At 39.1% G+C, this 18,101-nt stretch overlaps 1 protein-coding gene across 1 annotated transcript; it reads left to right on the plus strand.

Moving 5' to 3' along the window:
- The first annotated feature begins 460 nt into the window (after window positions 1–460).
- Window positions 461–16,294, plus strand: LOC114047657 (dimethylaniline monooxygenase [N-oxide-forming] 5-like). Its single transcript, XM_027868556.1, has 8 exons — window positions 461–592; window positions 1,672–1,860; window positions 3,470–3,632; window positions 6,524–6,666; window positions 7,061–7,260; window positions 9,964–10,319; window positions 13,873–13,945; window positions 15,579–16,294. Exons 1-8 carry the CDS (start codon window positions 461–463, stop codon window positions 15,931–15,933), a joined length of 1,611 nt encoding a protein of 536 aa, XP_027724357.1. The 3' UTR covers window positions 15,934–16,294.
- Window positions 16,295–18,101: the final 1,807 nt, after the last annotated feature.

Below are 18,101 nucleotides of genomic sequence, written 5' to 3' on the forward strand. Positions count from 1 at the left end.
CATAGTTTTAGGCACTGGAAATATGAAGGCAATAATTAAACAATCCTTGCCCTGAAGGAGCTTATATTCTACTGGGAATTTACATTTAAGTCATTTATTAAAAACTTGCTATGTACTGCATACTCTTTGGTGTCCTGGGGGAGATACAAAATCAATATAAGACATAATACTTTCTCCCATGAAATCCACAGTCTGATAGGTAATATCCAATAACGCACGATAACTACACAGAATCTTCTGAGTGAGAAGCTAACATTTCTTCCTGCCAGGAGGATGGCACAGCACCTTGATGATATTTTTGTGTTCATCCTTCCATTTCAGCAATACTAATATATGAGTTGTTTTACTCCCTTTTCTCATCAGAAAGTACAGAAAGTAGAAACCAGGAACCAAAGAGCCCCTGCACTGAAAGAGTAACTATCGGCAGACTTGTCTGCTTTATCCCCTGACACAGAAGACCATGGTCAAGAGAGTTGCAATCATCGGTGCTGGGTCCTGTGGCCTCCCTGCTATTAAGTGTTGCCTGGATGAGGGGCTCGAGCCCACCTGCTTTGAGCAGAATGATGATATCGGAGGACTCTGGAAATTTCAGGTAAGGAATATTTCCTATCTAGGGTTGTTTTATTTTTGTATATTGCTATTTTGTTTGTTAAACAAAAAGTACTGGTAATATAACTGATGGAACCTGATTAAAAGTCTATTTTTTTCTGAAATGTAGAACTAGGTGAGACATCCTAGGATAATGAAAAGGACATTAGATTTGGAGTCAGAAGTCCTGAGTTCTAATCTGTTTGTTTCCTGTTTGACTTTGGGCAAATCATTTAACCTATCTAGGCCTCAGTTACCTCATCTGTTAAATGAGGGTGCTGACCTACAAAATCTCTAAAGCCCTTAGAGTTTTAAACTCTATTATCCCTATTTTTTTCAATTCCTAAAGAACTGGCCTTCCATTTATTGAATGCAGAACTGGAAGTAACCTTACAGGTCATCTGTTACAACATCCTCATTTTACAGATGAGGAAACTGAGACCCAGTAATGTTATATGACTTGTCCATTGTCACACAGTTGGTTAGTATCTAGATGTCTTGATTCTCAATGCAGAACTCTCTTCACTAAAAAAACATTAACCATTGTCAATTACTTTTGAAGTATAAAAAAGTAGTAGATAAAGTATGGTAGTGTATATTATTGATATAATTGAATAGTATACTAAATAATTAAATTATGTTAAAATAATATATATTAAATTTTTAAATAATTTTCATTTGTCAAGATATTGGTTGGAAAGCAGAGGCATAATTTTTAATTAAGGGCCCTCAAGAAAAAAATTTCAACCACTTGGTATTAATTTCAAACTAAACCCATGTCAGTTGCAAAGAGGTACTTATTTTCCTGCACCTCAGGTTTTATAGTAATATAAACAGTTATGCTAGGAAAAAATATCCAAGAATTTATCTACCATTGGACTGGTCATGGAGTAAATATTGTACAGACAGAAAAAAGAACATCCAGGAAGACACTTTTTTATGAGAATTTGATGCTTCTTTGAGGATTAAAGAAAGAGAGTGATCTTTTGCCTATGTGATGTAAGGAACTAGGGATTTGTGAGATTTACAGATTTGATCTTGGATGACAAACTTAAACAGTTTGGGCTTGCTTACTTCTTGAAGGATAAAACTATGGAGGGAAGGGCCAGCATATATAAATCCCTGACAATTAACACATCTAAGGAGATGATGGCCTTTAGTGATTTCCCCATCCCAGAAGATTATCCCAACTACATGCACAATAGCCAAGTCATGGATTACTTCCGGGCATACGCCAAGCACTTTGGACTGCTGCCATATATATTTTTTAAGGTAACGTATGGGGAACATTGTATTATCCTAATATCCTATTCTCCTAATATTGTATATTAGGAGAAAGTACCAACTCCTCAAGTCCTTCATAATTTGGCTCATGCTTAGTTCTGAGGTCTTTTTGCCTGCTACTCGCCTTGGTCTACCTTCCTGCAAAATCCACTTTCTGGCTCTTCTCTGAACTTGGTCTTCTAATTCCATACTCCTAGCTTTTGTCCAGGCTGTCTCTCATGCCCAGAATGTGCTGCTTCCTCATTTCTGCCTCTGAGAAGCCTAGATTTATTTAAAACTCAGTTTATGTGCCACCTCTTACAGGAAGGTTTTTCCAATCCACATTATTGTTAATATTCTCCTTCTCCTCTTCAGGTTGTCATGCCTATTTTTACCTGTTTATATGTGTAATTCCCTAGTAGAATATAAGTCTCTTCAGGATATATTGAGGGTTTTGTGTGTGTATGTGTGTGTGTGTTTAACATTTGGTCTTTGTATTCCCCAGGGCCTAGCATAGAGCCTTACATAGAATAAGTGCTAATACTTTTTAGGCAGCAAAGTGGTACAATGCTATAGAATGCTGGGCCTAGAGTCAGGAAGACCCTGAGATCAAATCCAGCCTTAGACACATACTAGCTGGTGACCTTGGGCAAGTCACTTAACCCTTTCTGCCTCAGTTTCCTCATCTATAAAATGAGCTAGAGAAGGAAATGGCAAACCACTCTAATATCTTTGCCAAGAAAACCCTAAATGGGGTCACGAAGAGTTGGACACAAGGGAACAACTTTTTAGATACAATTAGATCAGTTTACAATATACTTTGGCCAATGAGATTATACAAATTCTAAAGCAACAATATAATGCAACATATTTTGAGAAACATTTAAGATTATTTTCATATGTGCAAACCTTGTGTTTGGGACTTGATTAGGAGTGGATAAGGTCAGAGTAGGGATGCTAACATTCAGAGACTAAATTAATCTAGTGGAGGATTAGAATTATGGACAGGGGTAGAGAAAGAGTGCATTGGGATAAACCAGGAAGGTCCTAGTAGTGGACAATAGAAAGACATTTGTAAAAGTTATCATTGTTATGACAATCTGGCATCAGGAAGTAAGTAGAAGTCCAGGTAGGCCAATGTCATGTCAGAGACGTCCAATGGTAAACAGCAGAGTTGGGTGATACATGACATCAGAGGGATATGGTACTATGTGACTGAAGTTGGCAGTCCAGGAAGTCAGATTCTGATAGACAGAAGTGTGGCAACAGGGACCCCACCAGTAGCAGGGACCCCACCAATCAGAAGTAGAATTATAGCTTTCAGGAAGGCTGAAGAGAGGAAAGAGGATCCCCATTCCTACAGTGCTCTATCAAACAGAAGTCTCACCTGCCTATGTACTTGCTCCTAACAACACAAGAAGCTATGTTATTTGAGAGCCAGTTTAGTAATATAAAGCCCAGAAGCCTAGGCTACTCTTCCATTTAGAGGTTGGCAACAGATAATTTTTGAAAGAGAAAAAGGCTAGTCTTCTTATCAGGGTTATTGGCAACAGCTATCTTCCTACCCCAGGATCAATTAATCTTCCTCCTCAACTATGATTTTTCTGCTCTATTTTAGACCACTGTCCTCAGTGTATCAAAACAACCAGATTTCTCTATCACTGGTCAATGGAATGTCATCACCGAGTCTTCTGGGGTGAAGGAATCATCTGTCTTCGATGCTGTTTTGGTTTGCACCGGTCATCATGTTGAACCTTACCTACCACTATCATTTTTTCCAGGCAAGTTATCTGTGGGGACTGTTATCTTAGCTGTACGTTTTAAGTTTTAAATAAAAAAAGAAAAGGTGTCATTAAAACTAGAGGATAAACTATCAAGATTTGTCTTGTGAGAAAAAAATTTTGAATTGTTATTCAGCTTAATCTTTAGGGTAACCAGCAAATACGGGTTTGATTCTTTTTGTTTGGAAATATAGTGTGCTGTGGCAACTAGGTGACATAGTGGATAGAGCACCAGCCCTGGAGTCAGGAGAAAATGAGTTCAAATCCAACCTCAGATATTTACTAGTGGTCTGACCCTGAGCAAGTCACTTAACCCTAGTTGCTGCCAGAAAGAAACAAAGAAATGCAGTGTGAAAGGTCTGGATATGGGTTATTGGACAGAATGGTATAGGCTTTTTTAATTTATGGAAGTCTCTAATTTATTGTTTACTATATTGTATAGTAATATCACCCTGACTCCATTCCTGACAAACCTTCTTTACACATAGATTTAATCATATGGATAGATAGTAGACCTCTGCCTTTAGTAATACAGAGAACTTCTGGGTAACAAAACACCCTTCGCCAATGCATATTGGTGCCTTCCCTGCAAGGTCACACAGACAAAGTATGTCCTTTGTGGGGCTTGAACATATGTCTTCCTGGCTCCAAGGCTGTCTCTATTCACTATGAGAAACTGCGTATTATTCCTTTTCAAAGTCCTTCAATGGTTCCTAAATTCATTTCAAATTCTATAGTCTAGTATTCAAAGCCCTCTACCATCTGGCAGCATCTCACAGATCTATACCCATCTCACACTAATCCCTTCATCTATTCTATATCTTAGCTAAATCAGGCTTCTCATCTCCACCTCATTTTCATACTTGGTGCTTTCTCAGTTCTGGCTAGTTCTTTACCTTCTTCCTTATTCCTAGGATGCTTATTCTCTGCTCTCACCATGTTACCCATTCTTAAAAGCCAGTTCGAATGCCACGTCCTCTGTGAAGACCTTCATGATTCCTACATGCCCAAAGCAGTAACGATCTCTCTGCCTGATACCTTAGGTTCTCCAACTTGCCAATGGATATTTGATATCATCCCTGCAGATGCTATCTCAAAAGATTCAGAGCCTTCTGTGCCTCCTTCCATGCAATTCTGGCCAGTAGTTTCCCAGGAAACCTCCCTAGTGCATCTCCTAGTGTGCTCGAGAACATTCGGGCACCAAAGCAAAATTCACTTTGTTTCCATAATATCCATTTCTCTCACCTCCTGTTCCTATTATGCCTTTCCTTGTACTGAAATTTTGTCTAATTAGTTTCCTCCCTTACTGGCTCGCCCAGTGCTCTGCACATAATAGGCACTTAATAAATGTTTAAGCTGTTTTTTATGTCCACAAACATTGACTAAGTACCAGTAGTCTGTGGACCCTCTGCCTTCTTGGAATTTAAATCTAATTAGTAGATAAGACATAAGCAAACTTTATATATATACACACACACATATATATATGTATGTATGTATATATGTATATATGTGTGTGTATATATGTGTGTATGTATATATACATATACACACACATATATATACATAGATGTATATGTGTATATATGCATATATACACATATATGTGTGTGTGTGTATACACACATACTGCATTGATAACAATAATATAGAATGTATGCTTTAGAGAGGTCTACAATTAAATGCTAAGGTCATGGGATCATGGATCTAGAGGAATCTCACTGGCTATCCGGTCCAACCATTTTCATTTTACAGACAAGGAAACTGAGACCAAGGGATGGGAAGTGACTTGCCCAAATTCTCACAGGGCAAGCTAATTAAAGGCAGAATTTGACCTTTTCTTTGCCTCTGAGTTTCCTTTTCTTCCCTTTCTTCCTTTTCTTCCTTCTTCCTCAAATCTCAATTTCTGCAGGAGTCTTTCCCCGTCACCCGCTTCCAGCTATGAATGCCTTTCCTTTTTAAATTGCCTAATATAAGGGCAGCTAGGTGGTGCAGTGGATAGAGCACTGGCCCTGGAATCAGGAAGACCTGAGTTCAAATCTGGCCTCAGACACATAATACTTAAGCTGTGTGACCCTGGGCAAGTCACTTAACCCCATTGCCCAGCCAAAAAAAAGACAGATTACCTAATATAGTTGGATGTCAGAGGCTTTTCTAGATACTTAATAATAAGAGTAGCTAACATTTATATAGCACTTAATATGCACCAGGCATTGTGCTAAATGTCTTACAATTATCTCATTTGAGCCTCACAACAACCCTGGGAAGTAGGTGCTATTATTATTCCCATTTTATAGATGAGGAAACTGAAGTACGTAGAGGCTAAGTGATCAAGTGACCCAGAGTCGAGTGTCTGAGGCAGAATTTGAACTCAGATCTTCCTGACTCCAAGCCCAGCACTCAATCTACCGCACCACCTAGTTGCCCTTGTGATATATGATCCCATGAACTTAGCGCTTTATTTTAGATCTCTCTGTATATATCTTGCATGTACCTTGTTATTTATATGTCATCTTTTTTCATATCCCACCTCCCCTCAGGGTTTAGCATGGCATCTAGCACATAATAGATGTATAATGAATGCTCATTTATCGATTGGCTAAACACAGTGCCTGAAAGGGAGGGTGGGGTAAGAAACAACATTACTAATGTATGACTTACTCAAGGTCACATGTCCATTTAGTAGTGAAGATAAGACTAGAATTCAGGTTTCACCTACTCCGTGGAACTCAATTCTGAAAACAGCATGAACCTTTATAAAGAATATATATGGTGTTGGATTCTGACATTTGCAATTTCTGGCTTGGAGAAAAATCTATGGCCTGTGGATATTCACTTTGGAATAAGATAGGATTTTTAAGGCCTTTTGTTGTTGGTTTTCACCCTTACAGGTATAAGGAAATTTAAAGGACAAATCTTGCATAGCTGGAAATACAAACAGCCTGAACATTTCAGAGACAAAAGAGTGGTTATGATTGGTCTGGGGAACTCTGGAGCAGACATCACTGTGGATCTCAGTCATGCCGTGAAAAAGGTTCAATTTATTCCCACCTCCCACAGGGGTTGCTCTTTTAAAGACCTACTAAGTGCTCTCCAGTTGAGGAATTATTGGGAATTTCTATCCTGTCGTCTCCTATGACACATACTACATTCCAATTTTAGTCTTCCTCTTCCCCACACCCTCAATATAGTTAAAATGCAGGCAAATGTTACATATTATCAAACCCAAAACCCTAAATAATGTACCACTTGAGATCTACCTCTTACCTTATTTTTCCCCTTTCTTCCCCATTTCCACTCCTAGAAGGGCTAGAAGGCAGCTTGACCCAAAATGAAGCCCCTTTATCCCAAACTTCTATCCCCATTTACAAGAATAATTTATTGAGAATTGGTTGACCTAATCTGAAGTTTTTTGTCTTTTGAAAAAGATTTTCCTCAGCACCAGGTCAGGATCATGGGTGGTCAATCGTGTTTCGGATAATGGTTTCCCACTGGATGTTACATACTTTACTCGCTTCAGAAATATCATCCGCCATTTTACCCCCTTGTGCCTACTGAATAGGTGGGGAGAAAACAAACTGAATTCAAGATTCAACCACACACACTATGGCCTGAAGCCTTCCCACAGGTACAGACTATCATTCTAAAATGCTATATTCCAGAAAAGACGTGTTAAATGGAAATGTAGTAATAGAACAGTGGCCCAAAATCTTGAGAGATGGTAAATGGTCCAAATCATTTTCCAGGTTTATAATTTCTCTGAATTCTCTGAAAGTCTTGTTTCTAGGGACTGAATTGTCAGTTCAGAAGTTTCCATTTTGTCAGGGACAGAGCCATGAGTAATTGGAGCAGCTGGGAATTTTTCTAGGCAGCAACATTGGTCAAGGGAGCTATTATTTTCCCAACATAGTAGCCTGAAGACCACTGTCTCAACACCTCACCACCAGCCCTGTATTTCTCTGTCTTATGCTAGCCGCACCCATAGAGAGTTTGTTGGTAGTGAGGTTGGGAGGAGGTATGAAAGGGAAATACTATGAGATTGTGGGCAGTAAAGATCAAGGAAGGGGAAAGGATGATGGGACACACATTCTCCTAACACAACTGCATCCCTTGTTGAACTGTTTTTCCTGGGGCCTGCCTAAATTGCCACCCCATGTGGCCCCTATTAAACTCCCACCCCCAACTTATTTGACACTAGGTACCAAGATTCCTATTTGCACTTCTAGTCATAAATGCTATAGACAGAATTACTTATTGTATGAGACATTGTACTTGAGGATACATAAGTTGTTTTCCAAATATAAATTTTAATTTAGTTGATGGGGATGACTAGGTATGTGAACCACTTTTAAGAATAAAAAACTGCATTTTCTTTCTCAACATTATGAAATTTTTGTTCAAATAAAGAACTTTTTCCAACTATAATTGAAAATTCAAAATTTCACACAAGTGGAAAGTTTCCAAATAATTAAATATGAGAAAAGGAAAAAAATTGAAACTAATAGCTTCCAGGCATGTCTTTAGAGAAAGAAATCCATCTCATTGTCCATCAAGGTATGAATCCTGTAGTGGTGACTGAAAGGCCTGTGGTTAGGACCCCCCAACGAATTTTTGCACCACAAACAATAAGTAAATGTTCTGCAATGAGTAGTCTTAGAAAGTCACCTGGGTCACTAAGAGGTTGAGTGACTTGTCCTAAGTTACACCACCAGCAAAAAACATAGGTAGGATTTGAAACCTGTCAGAGGTCTTTCTTCTCTCCAAGAACAACTCTCCATCCACTAGGTCACATTTCTTTTCATATGCTTGCTTAGAAATAGCAATTTTTAAAATAAGTCCTGTGGAAGGAAGGCGTCATGGAAGTGGAAAACAAGATGGGCTGGTCATTTAGTGAAAGGAAGGATAACTGATGTGTAGCTTGTGACCTCCCTTGGTATCCATAAAATAAGGGATATGGAAGAAGCCCTCCAGTGTGTCAGCAGAAGCACTGTGTAAGAATGTGGACAACAGTAAATGAGGAACCATCTATACCAATGGAGGAAGCACCCATGAGATAATAATAATGATAGCGATGATAATTATTAGAGCTAGCATTTAGTTGAAGATTTTCCAAGCACTTTATAAATATTATGTCATTTTATCTTCACAATTACTCTGGGTAGAAAGTGTTAATATTATTCACATTTTACAGATGAGAAAACTAAAGCTGGCAGAGGTGAAGTGACTCTCCAAGGGTCACACAGTAAATATCTGAGACAGGATTTTAACCCAAGTTTTCTGGATTCCAAGTTCTGGGCTCTATCTACTGTGATCCACCTAGCTTACCTAGATGATGAAATACCATTCCATGTACGTGTCACGTTGCTTTTGCTATTGTTCAATTGTTCAGTAATGTCCCACCCTTTGTGACCCTATGGACCATAGCACACTAGTACTGTCCATGGAGTTTTCTTGGCAAAGATGCTGGAGTAGTTTGCCATTTCCTTCTCTAGTGGATTCAGGCAAATAGAGGTTAAGTGACTTACCCAGACAGTAAGTAAGTATCTGAGGCCACATTCGAGCTCAAGTCTTCCTGACTCCAGGCCTAGTACTCCATCCACTGAGCCAACTAGCTGTCTCCATATATAGCACCAATTTCTAAACTGTGTGTTAAAAATAACATTAATTTTGGGAATTCACTGACAGTATCATCATGGTCTTCAGCACTCCTTGGCCTGCTTCAAACAATGAATTTGTACTTACTCTGTACCTGTCACATATAAGATAACATGGTAGAATGCTAAAATAGATACAGATAAATACAAAACTGTACTCTTATTCCTATTCTATAGAAGTTTAAAATCTAATTTAGGAGATAAGAAATAGATGCCTTAACAGAGAAAGAATGCGATAAAGCAGTAAATGCCAAGGATCCAATGATTGATACTAGCACTATACTGAAAAATTCTTCTCTCACCAAACTTCAGCAATTGTGGACATTTTGAGGGCCTTTAGTTGGATGTGTCTGTGTCTATCTGGTGAAATGATAAGCCACAATTAAACAGGCCTTATATTCTTACTACCTCCCTCTAGTGATAAAAGGTCAATGTAGACCCGTTCCAAAGATTTTCTAGTGCTACAGAAATTCACTCTTGCTTGTGGGTCAATAGTATCATTGTCCTCTAGAAGAGTATACATTTTAACAAACAGAGTGAGAAAGGCCTGGCATACACTTGGCTGAATGATAGAATCATCCTTAGAATCATCCTTAGTACTTTGATGGAGATCCTACATAAACCAGATATCTAAGCTCTTTGCTTTCACTCCTGTTTTCTTGAACTTCCCCCAACAGGTTCCTCAGCAAGTATCCTATCGTGGGTGATGACCTCCCCAATGGTATCATCTCTGGCCGAATTGCTGTGAAGCCAAATGTGAAGGAATTTACTGAAACTGCTGTGATCTTTGAAGATGGTACCAAGGAAGATAATATTGATGCTGTCATCTTTGCAACGGGTTACTCCTTCTCTTTCCCTTTTCTTGAGGAATCTGTCATCAAAATCAAGAACAACCATGTCTCCCTTTACAAACATGTCTTCCCTCCATTTCTGGAAAAGCCAACACTGGCCATAATTGGCCTTCTCCAGCCTCTAGGGGCCATCATGCCAATTGCAGAGCTACAGGTCCGAGGGGCTACCCGAGTCTTTAAGGGTAAGAAGGAAAAATGTGATTAATGAAAGAGGGACCCAGAAGTCATTCCTTTTTGCTCCTGAATCTTCCAAATCAGACATTGTGACTCTTGGGTTCTCTGGTCAATGCTTCCAGCTCCAAACATTGAGCATTTCTCTCCGAGCTGAGGCCACTGGAACTCAGATAAATGCCCTTTCCTGCTTCCCATGTCTGCTCACATCATCCAGCTTGTATAACTCAGCTTTGACGGATAGTTGAATTTCAATGTAGTGGTGAAAGGGATGGGTTATGGCAGAGGCTGACAGTGTTGTGGTGGAAAAAACTCTGGGTCTGGAGTCAACTTGAACTTGTGTTCCCATTTTAGCATTGCTCCTTATTACCTGTGAGATCTTGGTCCAGTCTCTAGGCCTCCATTTTTCTCATCCATAAAATGGGAGGACTGAACCAGAGATGATAGTCTCACTACAGTTTGTGCTTGTCAAACATCATCTGGAGTCTTGTGCCTCCTTTTAGGGAAGACAGTGACAAGCTGGTATGCTCGTGGAAAATTAAGCTATTCTCTGTCCCCTGAATGAATGCTACCTAAGTTTCCCTATCCTGATACCATGGTCCATGTTGTTCTCTATTCTTTGCATGCCTTCCATCCTTCTCTTTGCATATTTCATTCCTACTCATACTTTAAATTCTAACTCAAATACCACTTCCTCCATGAAGCCTTCTCTGATGCCTTCCAGTCAATAACAACCTTTCTCCTCCAATCTCAAACAATCCTTCTTTTCTATTAATCATACAGTATATTGCATAGTAAAAATGTCTCTGGAAGTGTCATAGCCCCTTATGATAACAGAGCTGTAACAGACCTTAGAGATTACCTAAGGTCATCAATTCCCTCATTTTACAGTTGTAAAAACTAAGGCCTAGAGAGAACAAATCACTTGCTTAAGGTTACACAAGTAATAAATTGCTAGACTGTAAGCTTCATGAGGGCAGGCACCATGTCTCCACTCAGCTTTGTATCTCACCCATCACCTAGCCCAGTTCTCTATACATTATAGGTACTTAAATAAATGTTTGTTGAGTTTAATACAGCCTAGAATTTCCAGAAGTTCAATTAATTCTAGGGCAGCTAGGTGGTGCAGTAGATAGAGTGCTGAGCCTGGAGTCAGGAAGATGATCTTTCTGAGTTCAAATGTGATCTCAGACTCTTTCTGGTGGTGTGATCCAGGGCAAGTCACTTAACCCTCTTTGCCTCAGTTTCCTCATCTGTAAAATGAGCTGGAGAAGGAATGGCAAACCAGTCTAGTAACTTTGCCAAAAAAGTTACATTGGGGAAATGAAGAAACTCAAAAACAATTACTCAACAACTCCAGCTGTAAGACCTAGTACCACCGTTTCCTAGAAATCAGTTCCTTTTCTGAAACGAACCAAGGAATCCTGTGGCTTTGCCCTAGGACTTTCTTTCTTCTTGCTGCTGTGTTCTGTGAGAAATCACTGTCTTTGGTTTCATGGATCTAAGTCATTTCAATATTCTTCCTCCATGATTATGGCTCTGAAATCCCAAATGTCATTGCTGCTAATGTATAGATTCCTTCTTTCTGATACCCACCCAGAAAGCTAAACTTGAAGTCAAGGATACCTGTGTTTAAATCTTGCCTCAAACAATTCCTTGCGATCCTTGGCAAGGCACTTAATCTCTGCCTGCCTCAGTTTCCTCATCTGTAAAATGGGAATCATAATAGTACCTATTTCACAGGACTGTTGTAAGGATTAAATGAGGTAATATATGTAAAGCACTTTGTAAACCTAAAAGCAATATATAGATGTTATAATAATTGTAATCATTATTACAACATTTATATATTATACTATTTATTATTGTTGTTGTTATTATTATTATCGTTTCCTTCCTTCACCTCCTAATCCAGGCCATAAGTGTGCTTTTCCTATGATGGTCATTTACAGAGGGGAAATACATTAGAAATACAGAGACAATAAAAGTAAGATTCAGGTAAAATTATAGAATTTAGAGCTAGAAAGGACTTCAAAGACCATCTTGCCCAAGCTCCTTATTTCACTACATGGGAAACTAAGGCCCCTATAAGTTAAATCCCCAAGATCACAAAGGGAGTTGGTAGCAAAGCCAGAGTTTGAACCCAGGTCTTCTGATTCCAAAGCCAGTGCTTTTTTCACACAACACTATCCACCTATCTGTCAAGATGGCTCACTGAGTTTGTGTAAGGATCCCAACTTTTTAATAATGATTCAGCTTGCCATGATTTTCTCCCAAGGGTTCAATGGCTTCCAGCTTTTGTCTGACCCCATCAGTTTCTTCCCCAAACCAGTCATTCTTCACTTCTCTGCCCTTTAGTGATTGGCCTGCCCAAACAATCATTTGCCTAAGTTGGATTCCTAGGTTTGCTCTCAGACAAACAAGAATGTTCTTAATTAATGGTAGGCTTTGAGTGCTTCAACCACCTTTCCTCACTTTACCACTAAAAGAAACCCCATATTCTTCCCCTAAGGGAGACCATCACATAACTCAGAAGGTAACCAGGTAATCTGGTGTGGCTGGGTTGCATAATGGTTAGAGTTCTGGGCCTGAATTCAGGAAGACCCATCTTTGTGAGTTCAAATCCAGCCTCAGACACTTACTAGATGTGTGACTCTGGCCAAGTCATTTAACCCTGTGCTTCAGTTCCCTCATCTGTAAAATGAGCCAGAGAAGGAAATGGCAAATCACTCCAGCATCTTTGTCAAGAAAACTCCAAATGGGGTAACAAAGAGTCAAACACTTACTGAATGACAACAACCACACAGTGGCAGGTGGTACATACTAGTAAAGCACAGAAATGACATGTCATTGCAAATCTTGGTCTTGCCATTAACTCTTGTTAATGCCCTTTGGCAAGGCATTTAACTTCTAAGGACCTCAGCTTTGTTATGTTGTAATATAAAGGTGTTGAACTAGAATCAGGGGAAAGATACCCTATGGCCTGAGGGCCAAATCTGAGTGCTGCTTGTTTTTGTATGTTTTGTATGGCTGGTGAGCTAACAATGGGTTGCATGCTGGCCCACAAGAACAAGTGTTGGGTCAGATTTGGCCATCTGGCCGTAGTTTGATGATCCCTGAAGCAGATGATTTATGAAGTCCATTCCAGCCTTATTTGACAAAAGAAAGGTTACAAAGATCCCTCGGTTTGGTTATGGCATCCTTACACATATAACTGAGTCTAACTGATAGCCCTTAGAACCGAGGACATTGCTAAGCTCAACGTTTAAGTCATTTTAGCATAGATCTGAGGCTGCGGGTAACTCACTGACATGGCTCATAGTAACCAAAAAACAGCATTTATAAGCTTTTTGTTGTTGTTGTTATCGTTTGTTTTGTTTTCGTTTTTTCCCCAATAACTCCAGGCTCCATTATGACACAATTCTAGTCTGGTCTTATCTGTTGAGTCTTATCAGTTTGCCCTGATACTGGCATATGGTAAAGGAAGACCCATCATGCCCATTCACGAGTATTATACCACCTCCTAGTTGAAAAGTAAACATCCGTCCTTTGACTCTTTTTCAGGTTTGATCAAACTCCCTCCTGAAGGTGATATGATGGCTGATGTTATCCAAAAGATAAAGGAAAATGAGAAAAGGTACAACCCAATCACCCAGGGCTCCATCCATCCAATCATAGACTTGAATTTTAGACTGATTTTAGATTCTCTTTTCATGTACTGCACTTGAATTCCTAAAAACTGAGTAATTAATTTGCCAATGGTCAATTAATGTGTTTACTGACCCTTCTTAATGTGTAGGGCAGAGTGTTGATCATTAAAGCACACAAAACAGAATAAAAGGTCCCTTCCCTCTAGAAGTAGATGGCTCCAAAGTAGAGAGAGTGAGGCTGATGACTTTGCACAACCCTCCCTCACTTAAACCCAATTCATTTTCAAGTCATGGCATCATCTTTCTGAAGTCATCAATCCTCTTCCAGAATGAAGAACAGGGCAGCTAGGTGGTGCAGGGGATAGAGCACTGGCCCTGGAGTCAGGAGGACCTGAGCTCAAATCTGGCCTCAGACACTTGACACTTACTAGCTGTGGAACTCTGAGCAAGTCACTTAACCCTATTGCCTAGACAAAACTAAATAAATAAATAAATAAAACATAAATAAAGAGAATGAAGAACAAACAACAACAGTCTAGCTAAAGAGGTAAGACATGTATGTCTAAAAAGATAATCAACACAAGGGAATATAGACAATAAGGGCCAGAGGAGGTCAGGATAAGAGATCCTTGTGGGCCTCAGTGAATTTCTATTTTTTTAAGTTTTGTTAAGTGGAATCACTAAGCAGGAAGTGTGATAGAGGGAAAGGCATTGGATTTATAGTTGGGCGACCTGGGTTCAAGTCCTTGCTCTGATACTCCTTGGTTGTGTGATCCTAGATATATCACTTAATCTTTCTGAACCTCAGTTTCCTCATTCCTAAAATTAGAATAATGATTATTTTGCAAATGAGAACCTTTTTCAATTTGGGTATTCACTTTGAATGATGAGAAAAAAACTCAACTGATATTTTTAAAAAATAGTAATGAATTTTTTATTAGACTACAAAATACCAATTTGGGTATTAAAATGTAGGCATTTATGTGAGTCAAAGAAAAGCATACACTGGAATAAATGATCATTATATTCTACCATAAGCTCATTCAGGAATAGAACCTAAAATGTAGCAGCTAGCATGGTTCTTTATCTGTAAGAGGAGCTGGAGAAGGAAATGCTAAACCGCTCCAGTATCTTTGCCAAAAAAAAAAATCCTCAAATGGGGTTATGAAAAGTCAGACACAGCTGAAATGACTCAACAACAGAACAAGATGGTGAATTTGCAAACGGATACAAACAAAGAAAAGAGACATAACATTCTTTAGCCTCTGTAGGCTGTAACTAGAGAGGGCTATTTTCTCGTTCTGTCCTGGCCACTACAAATTTTAGTACACCAAAGGGTATAGTAGAAAGAGCTCTAGATTAGGAGTCAAGAAGCCTGGGTGCTCATGTCAACTCTGCCCTTGTTGGGCTATGTGACTTTCGCTTTCCTTCTCTGTATTTCTGTTTATTCTTCCACAAAATGAGGAGATTGAGAGTAGACTAGCTCTAGTTGCTTCCAGGTCTAAAATTCAGTGATTCTAGGTAGAGATTGTTAAAGTCTCTTTTTAAAAGAAAAACCCATTAGTTAGTGTCAAGCTTACCTGCTGACAGGCTTCCTATTTCCCTCTCTTTTGTCTCTAGGTATGTGCCTAGTCAACATATTAACTTGCAAGTGCAATATATCGAGTACATGGATGAAATTTCCAGCTTCTCTGGAGTCAAGCCCAACATGCTGTCCTTATTCCTCAGAGATCCAAAACTGGCTTGGGAAGTCTTCTTTGGTCCGTGCACACCAATCCAATTCCGTCTCATGGGGCCAGGGAAGTGGAATCGAGCCCGGGAGACTATTCTATCCCAGAGAAAAAGAATCATCAAAGCAACAAAAACCAGAGATTCCCCCAACAACAGTGAGGAAACCCCCAGTTCTTCGAGCTTCCTGTTTTTTAAAACTCTGTGGTTCTTGGCATTTTTCATGGCAATTTTTGTTTATTTGTAACTTGAGTGGTCTCTCCTAGAAAGGTCCCAGATGAGATTTCAAAGTCAATGTCCAGCATGTCTGGAACTCCTTTTCACCACCTTCTTCTCTTATTCCTAGTACTTTTCTCTCCCCATCACAGAGGTAATGTGAAAAGGCAGAGGGATGTTGACTTTCCTCATAATATGTAGACAGTTTGGAAAAGTGAAACCAAGTAACTTCAGAGGGATGCGGTCCTGATCTGCCAGACAAATGTTCATTCTTTGGCAGGCACTGGTCCCCAGTCTAGGAGATTCAAAATTAATACTGAGCAATTTCAAATGTTCTGGCCCAGGAGCAGAACTTAAGTGAGATATAACCAAATAGTTTGTGGGGAGCACTGAAGCAGATCGTACTTGTGTAAAAAAAAAAATACACCCAGTGAAACAAAATCAAACTTTTCTAGGTTCAAAGAACTGGGAACTATTTTACTGCATTCCCGCCATCTCAGAAACTACTAAGGGTCAGGAAATTCTTCCTCATTTCTCTCTCTGGCCCTTCAGGACTCCATTTAATACTCCTTTCCCTTTGTTATGTTAAGAATAAGGATATAGAAGAGTCCCTCTCCCAAGGGTTAAATAGACATGAAAAATTTTTAAGTGATTGAACGCATTCCCTCCAGTTCTTCTCTCTTGCAGGCTGGAGAATTGCCATTATTCTGAAAATTGATTCCCCAAGGCCTCCTTTCCAACTGTTTGAGTACCTCTGTAGTTCTCCTCTCAAGGCTTCTCATCTTTTCTATACCTTTCCTTTATTGTAGAGTCCAAATTCACATCTGGACTCAAATGTGACTGGTTTTGGCCGTGGCTGGCTTTGATTTGTTGTTATTATACTCCTACTACAGCTTGCATGCCTATATCAGTGTTGGGACTCTTCTGAGATAATATACTTATTCTCACAATGTTGCTGTTGCTAAAAAAAAAAAACAAAAAAAACCCTTTTGGAATTTCTCTTTTGGATTTGCCTTCAAAGCCCATTTATCAGTCACAAATGAAAACTTTTCTCACTGCTTAATAGAAGTAACCCCATAGTGTTTTGTTGCTGCTGCTGCTGCTGCTGTTTTAAACCGAAACCAATAGTACTCAGTCTGATGGTAGAGTAGTGTCAAAGTTGGGCGAAACCTTAGTGATTACTTGGTTTGATCCTCTCATGGATAGATGAGGGAACTGAGGCACAAGGAAATTAAATGCTCTGCCCAAAGGTGCACAGCTAGTTAGATGAAAAGCTGGGAATAGAACTGAGTCAATATTCTTTTCACTTGACCATGCTACCTTCCATCCATCTTAGTCCATAGGCTTGCCTCCTGAATGACTTTGGACTGTTACCAAAAATCAGATCCCCCTTCTCCCTCAAAGACTATACAAAAGAAGGTGACCAAGTCTCTGAAATATAATTCCAAAAGGGAAGTTCCCCCAAACATTTTCAGCCATGGTAGCTTCATTCAGATAAGGGTCTAATACTTTGTTACAACTTGAAGAGACACAGTGCTCATTTGGAAGGAAGAGCTTTGGCATTGTTTTTTTTTTTTTTAAACAAGTAGGTCTCATTATCTTACACTTGGTATACCTAAAGAATTATTTCACCAGTTCTACATTTTTGCCTCTTGCAATATTCTGCTTGCCTTGGAGAGAGAGAGAGAACGAGAGAGAGAGAGAGAGAGAGAGAGAGATCCCCCTCCCTATTTCTTAACCAGTTACTATGAAGCCACCAGGGAGTTTGCTTATAAATTAACATAGTAGTCAAGGACATCATTCTAATTTCATACATCCATAAGACTTTAAATCTGCCTAGGGCTTTAGTCATCTTTTGCAAGGGCTTAACTCAGCCCTTCCTTCAAGATAGTTGCTATCTCAATTTCCAAATCAAGTTAAGTACTAACCCATTGTTTGTTTGCATTCCAGGTTACCATAATCATCACCATCAACACAACTATACTAATAATTTGAATTTGTATATTTTATTATTAGGAAGCATTTTTATATATATTATCTAATTTCATACTGGACTGTAAGCTCCAAGGGGGAAAAAAAATCCGTGTACTATTCATCTTTATATTTTATCACAGTTCCCTGTATGTAGTAGACACTCAATAAATATTTTTAAACAAAAGAATGAATGAATTAATAATTTCTCCTAAATCATGAACTCTC

This window comes from Vombatus ursinus, unplaced genomic scaffold, assembly GCF_900497805.2.
Source record: "Vombatus ursinus unplaced genomic scaffold, bare-nosed wombat genome assembly UNPS02014789.1, whole genome shotgun sequence".
Classification (NCBI taxonomy): Eukaryota; Metazoa; Chordata; class Mammalia; order Diprotodontia; family Vombatidae; genus Vombatus; species Vombatus ursinus.

Bases quoted from the DNA above. Each gene is read 5' to 3' on its own strand.
- LOC114047657 (XM_027868556.1), top strand. From the start codon at position 461: ATGGTCAAGAGAGTTGCAATCATCGGTGCTGGGTCCTGTGGCCTCCCT. The intron at 10,320-13,872 runs GTAAGAAGGAAA...ACTCTTTTTCAG, and splicing joins GGCTACCCGAGTCTTTAAGG to GTTTGATCAAACTCCCTCCT. The intron at 13,946-15,578 runs GTACAACCCAAT...TTTTGTCTCTAG, and splicing joins ATAAAGGAAAATGAGAAAAG to GTATGTGCCTAGTCAACATA.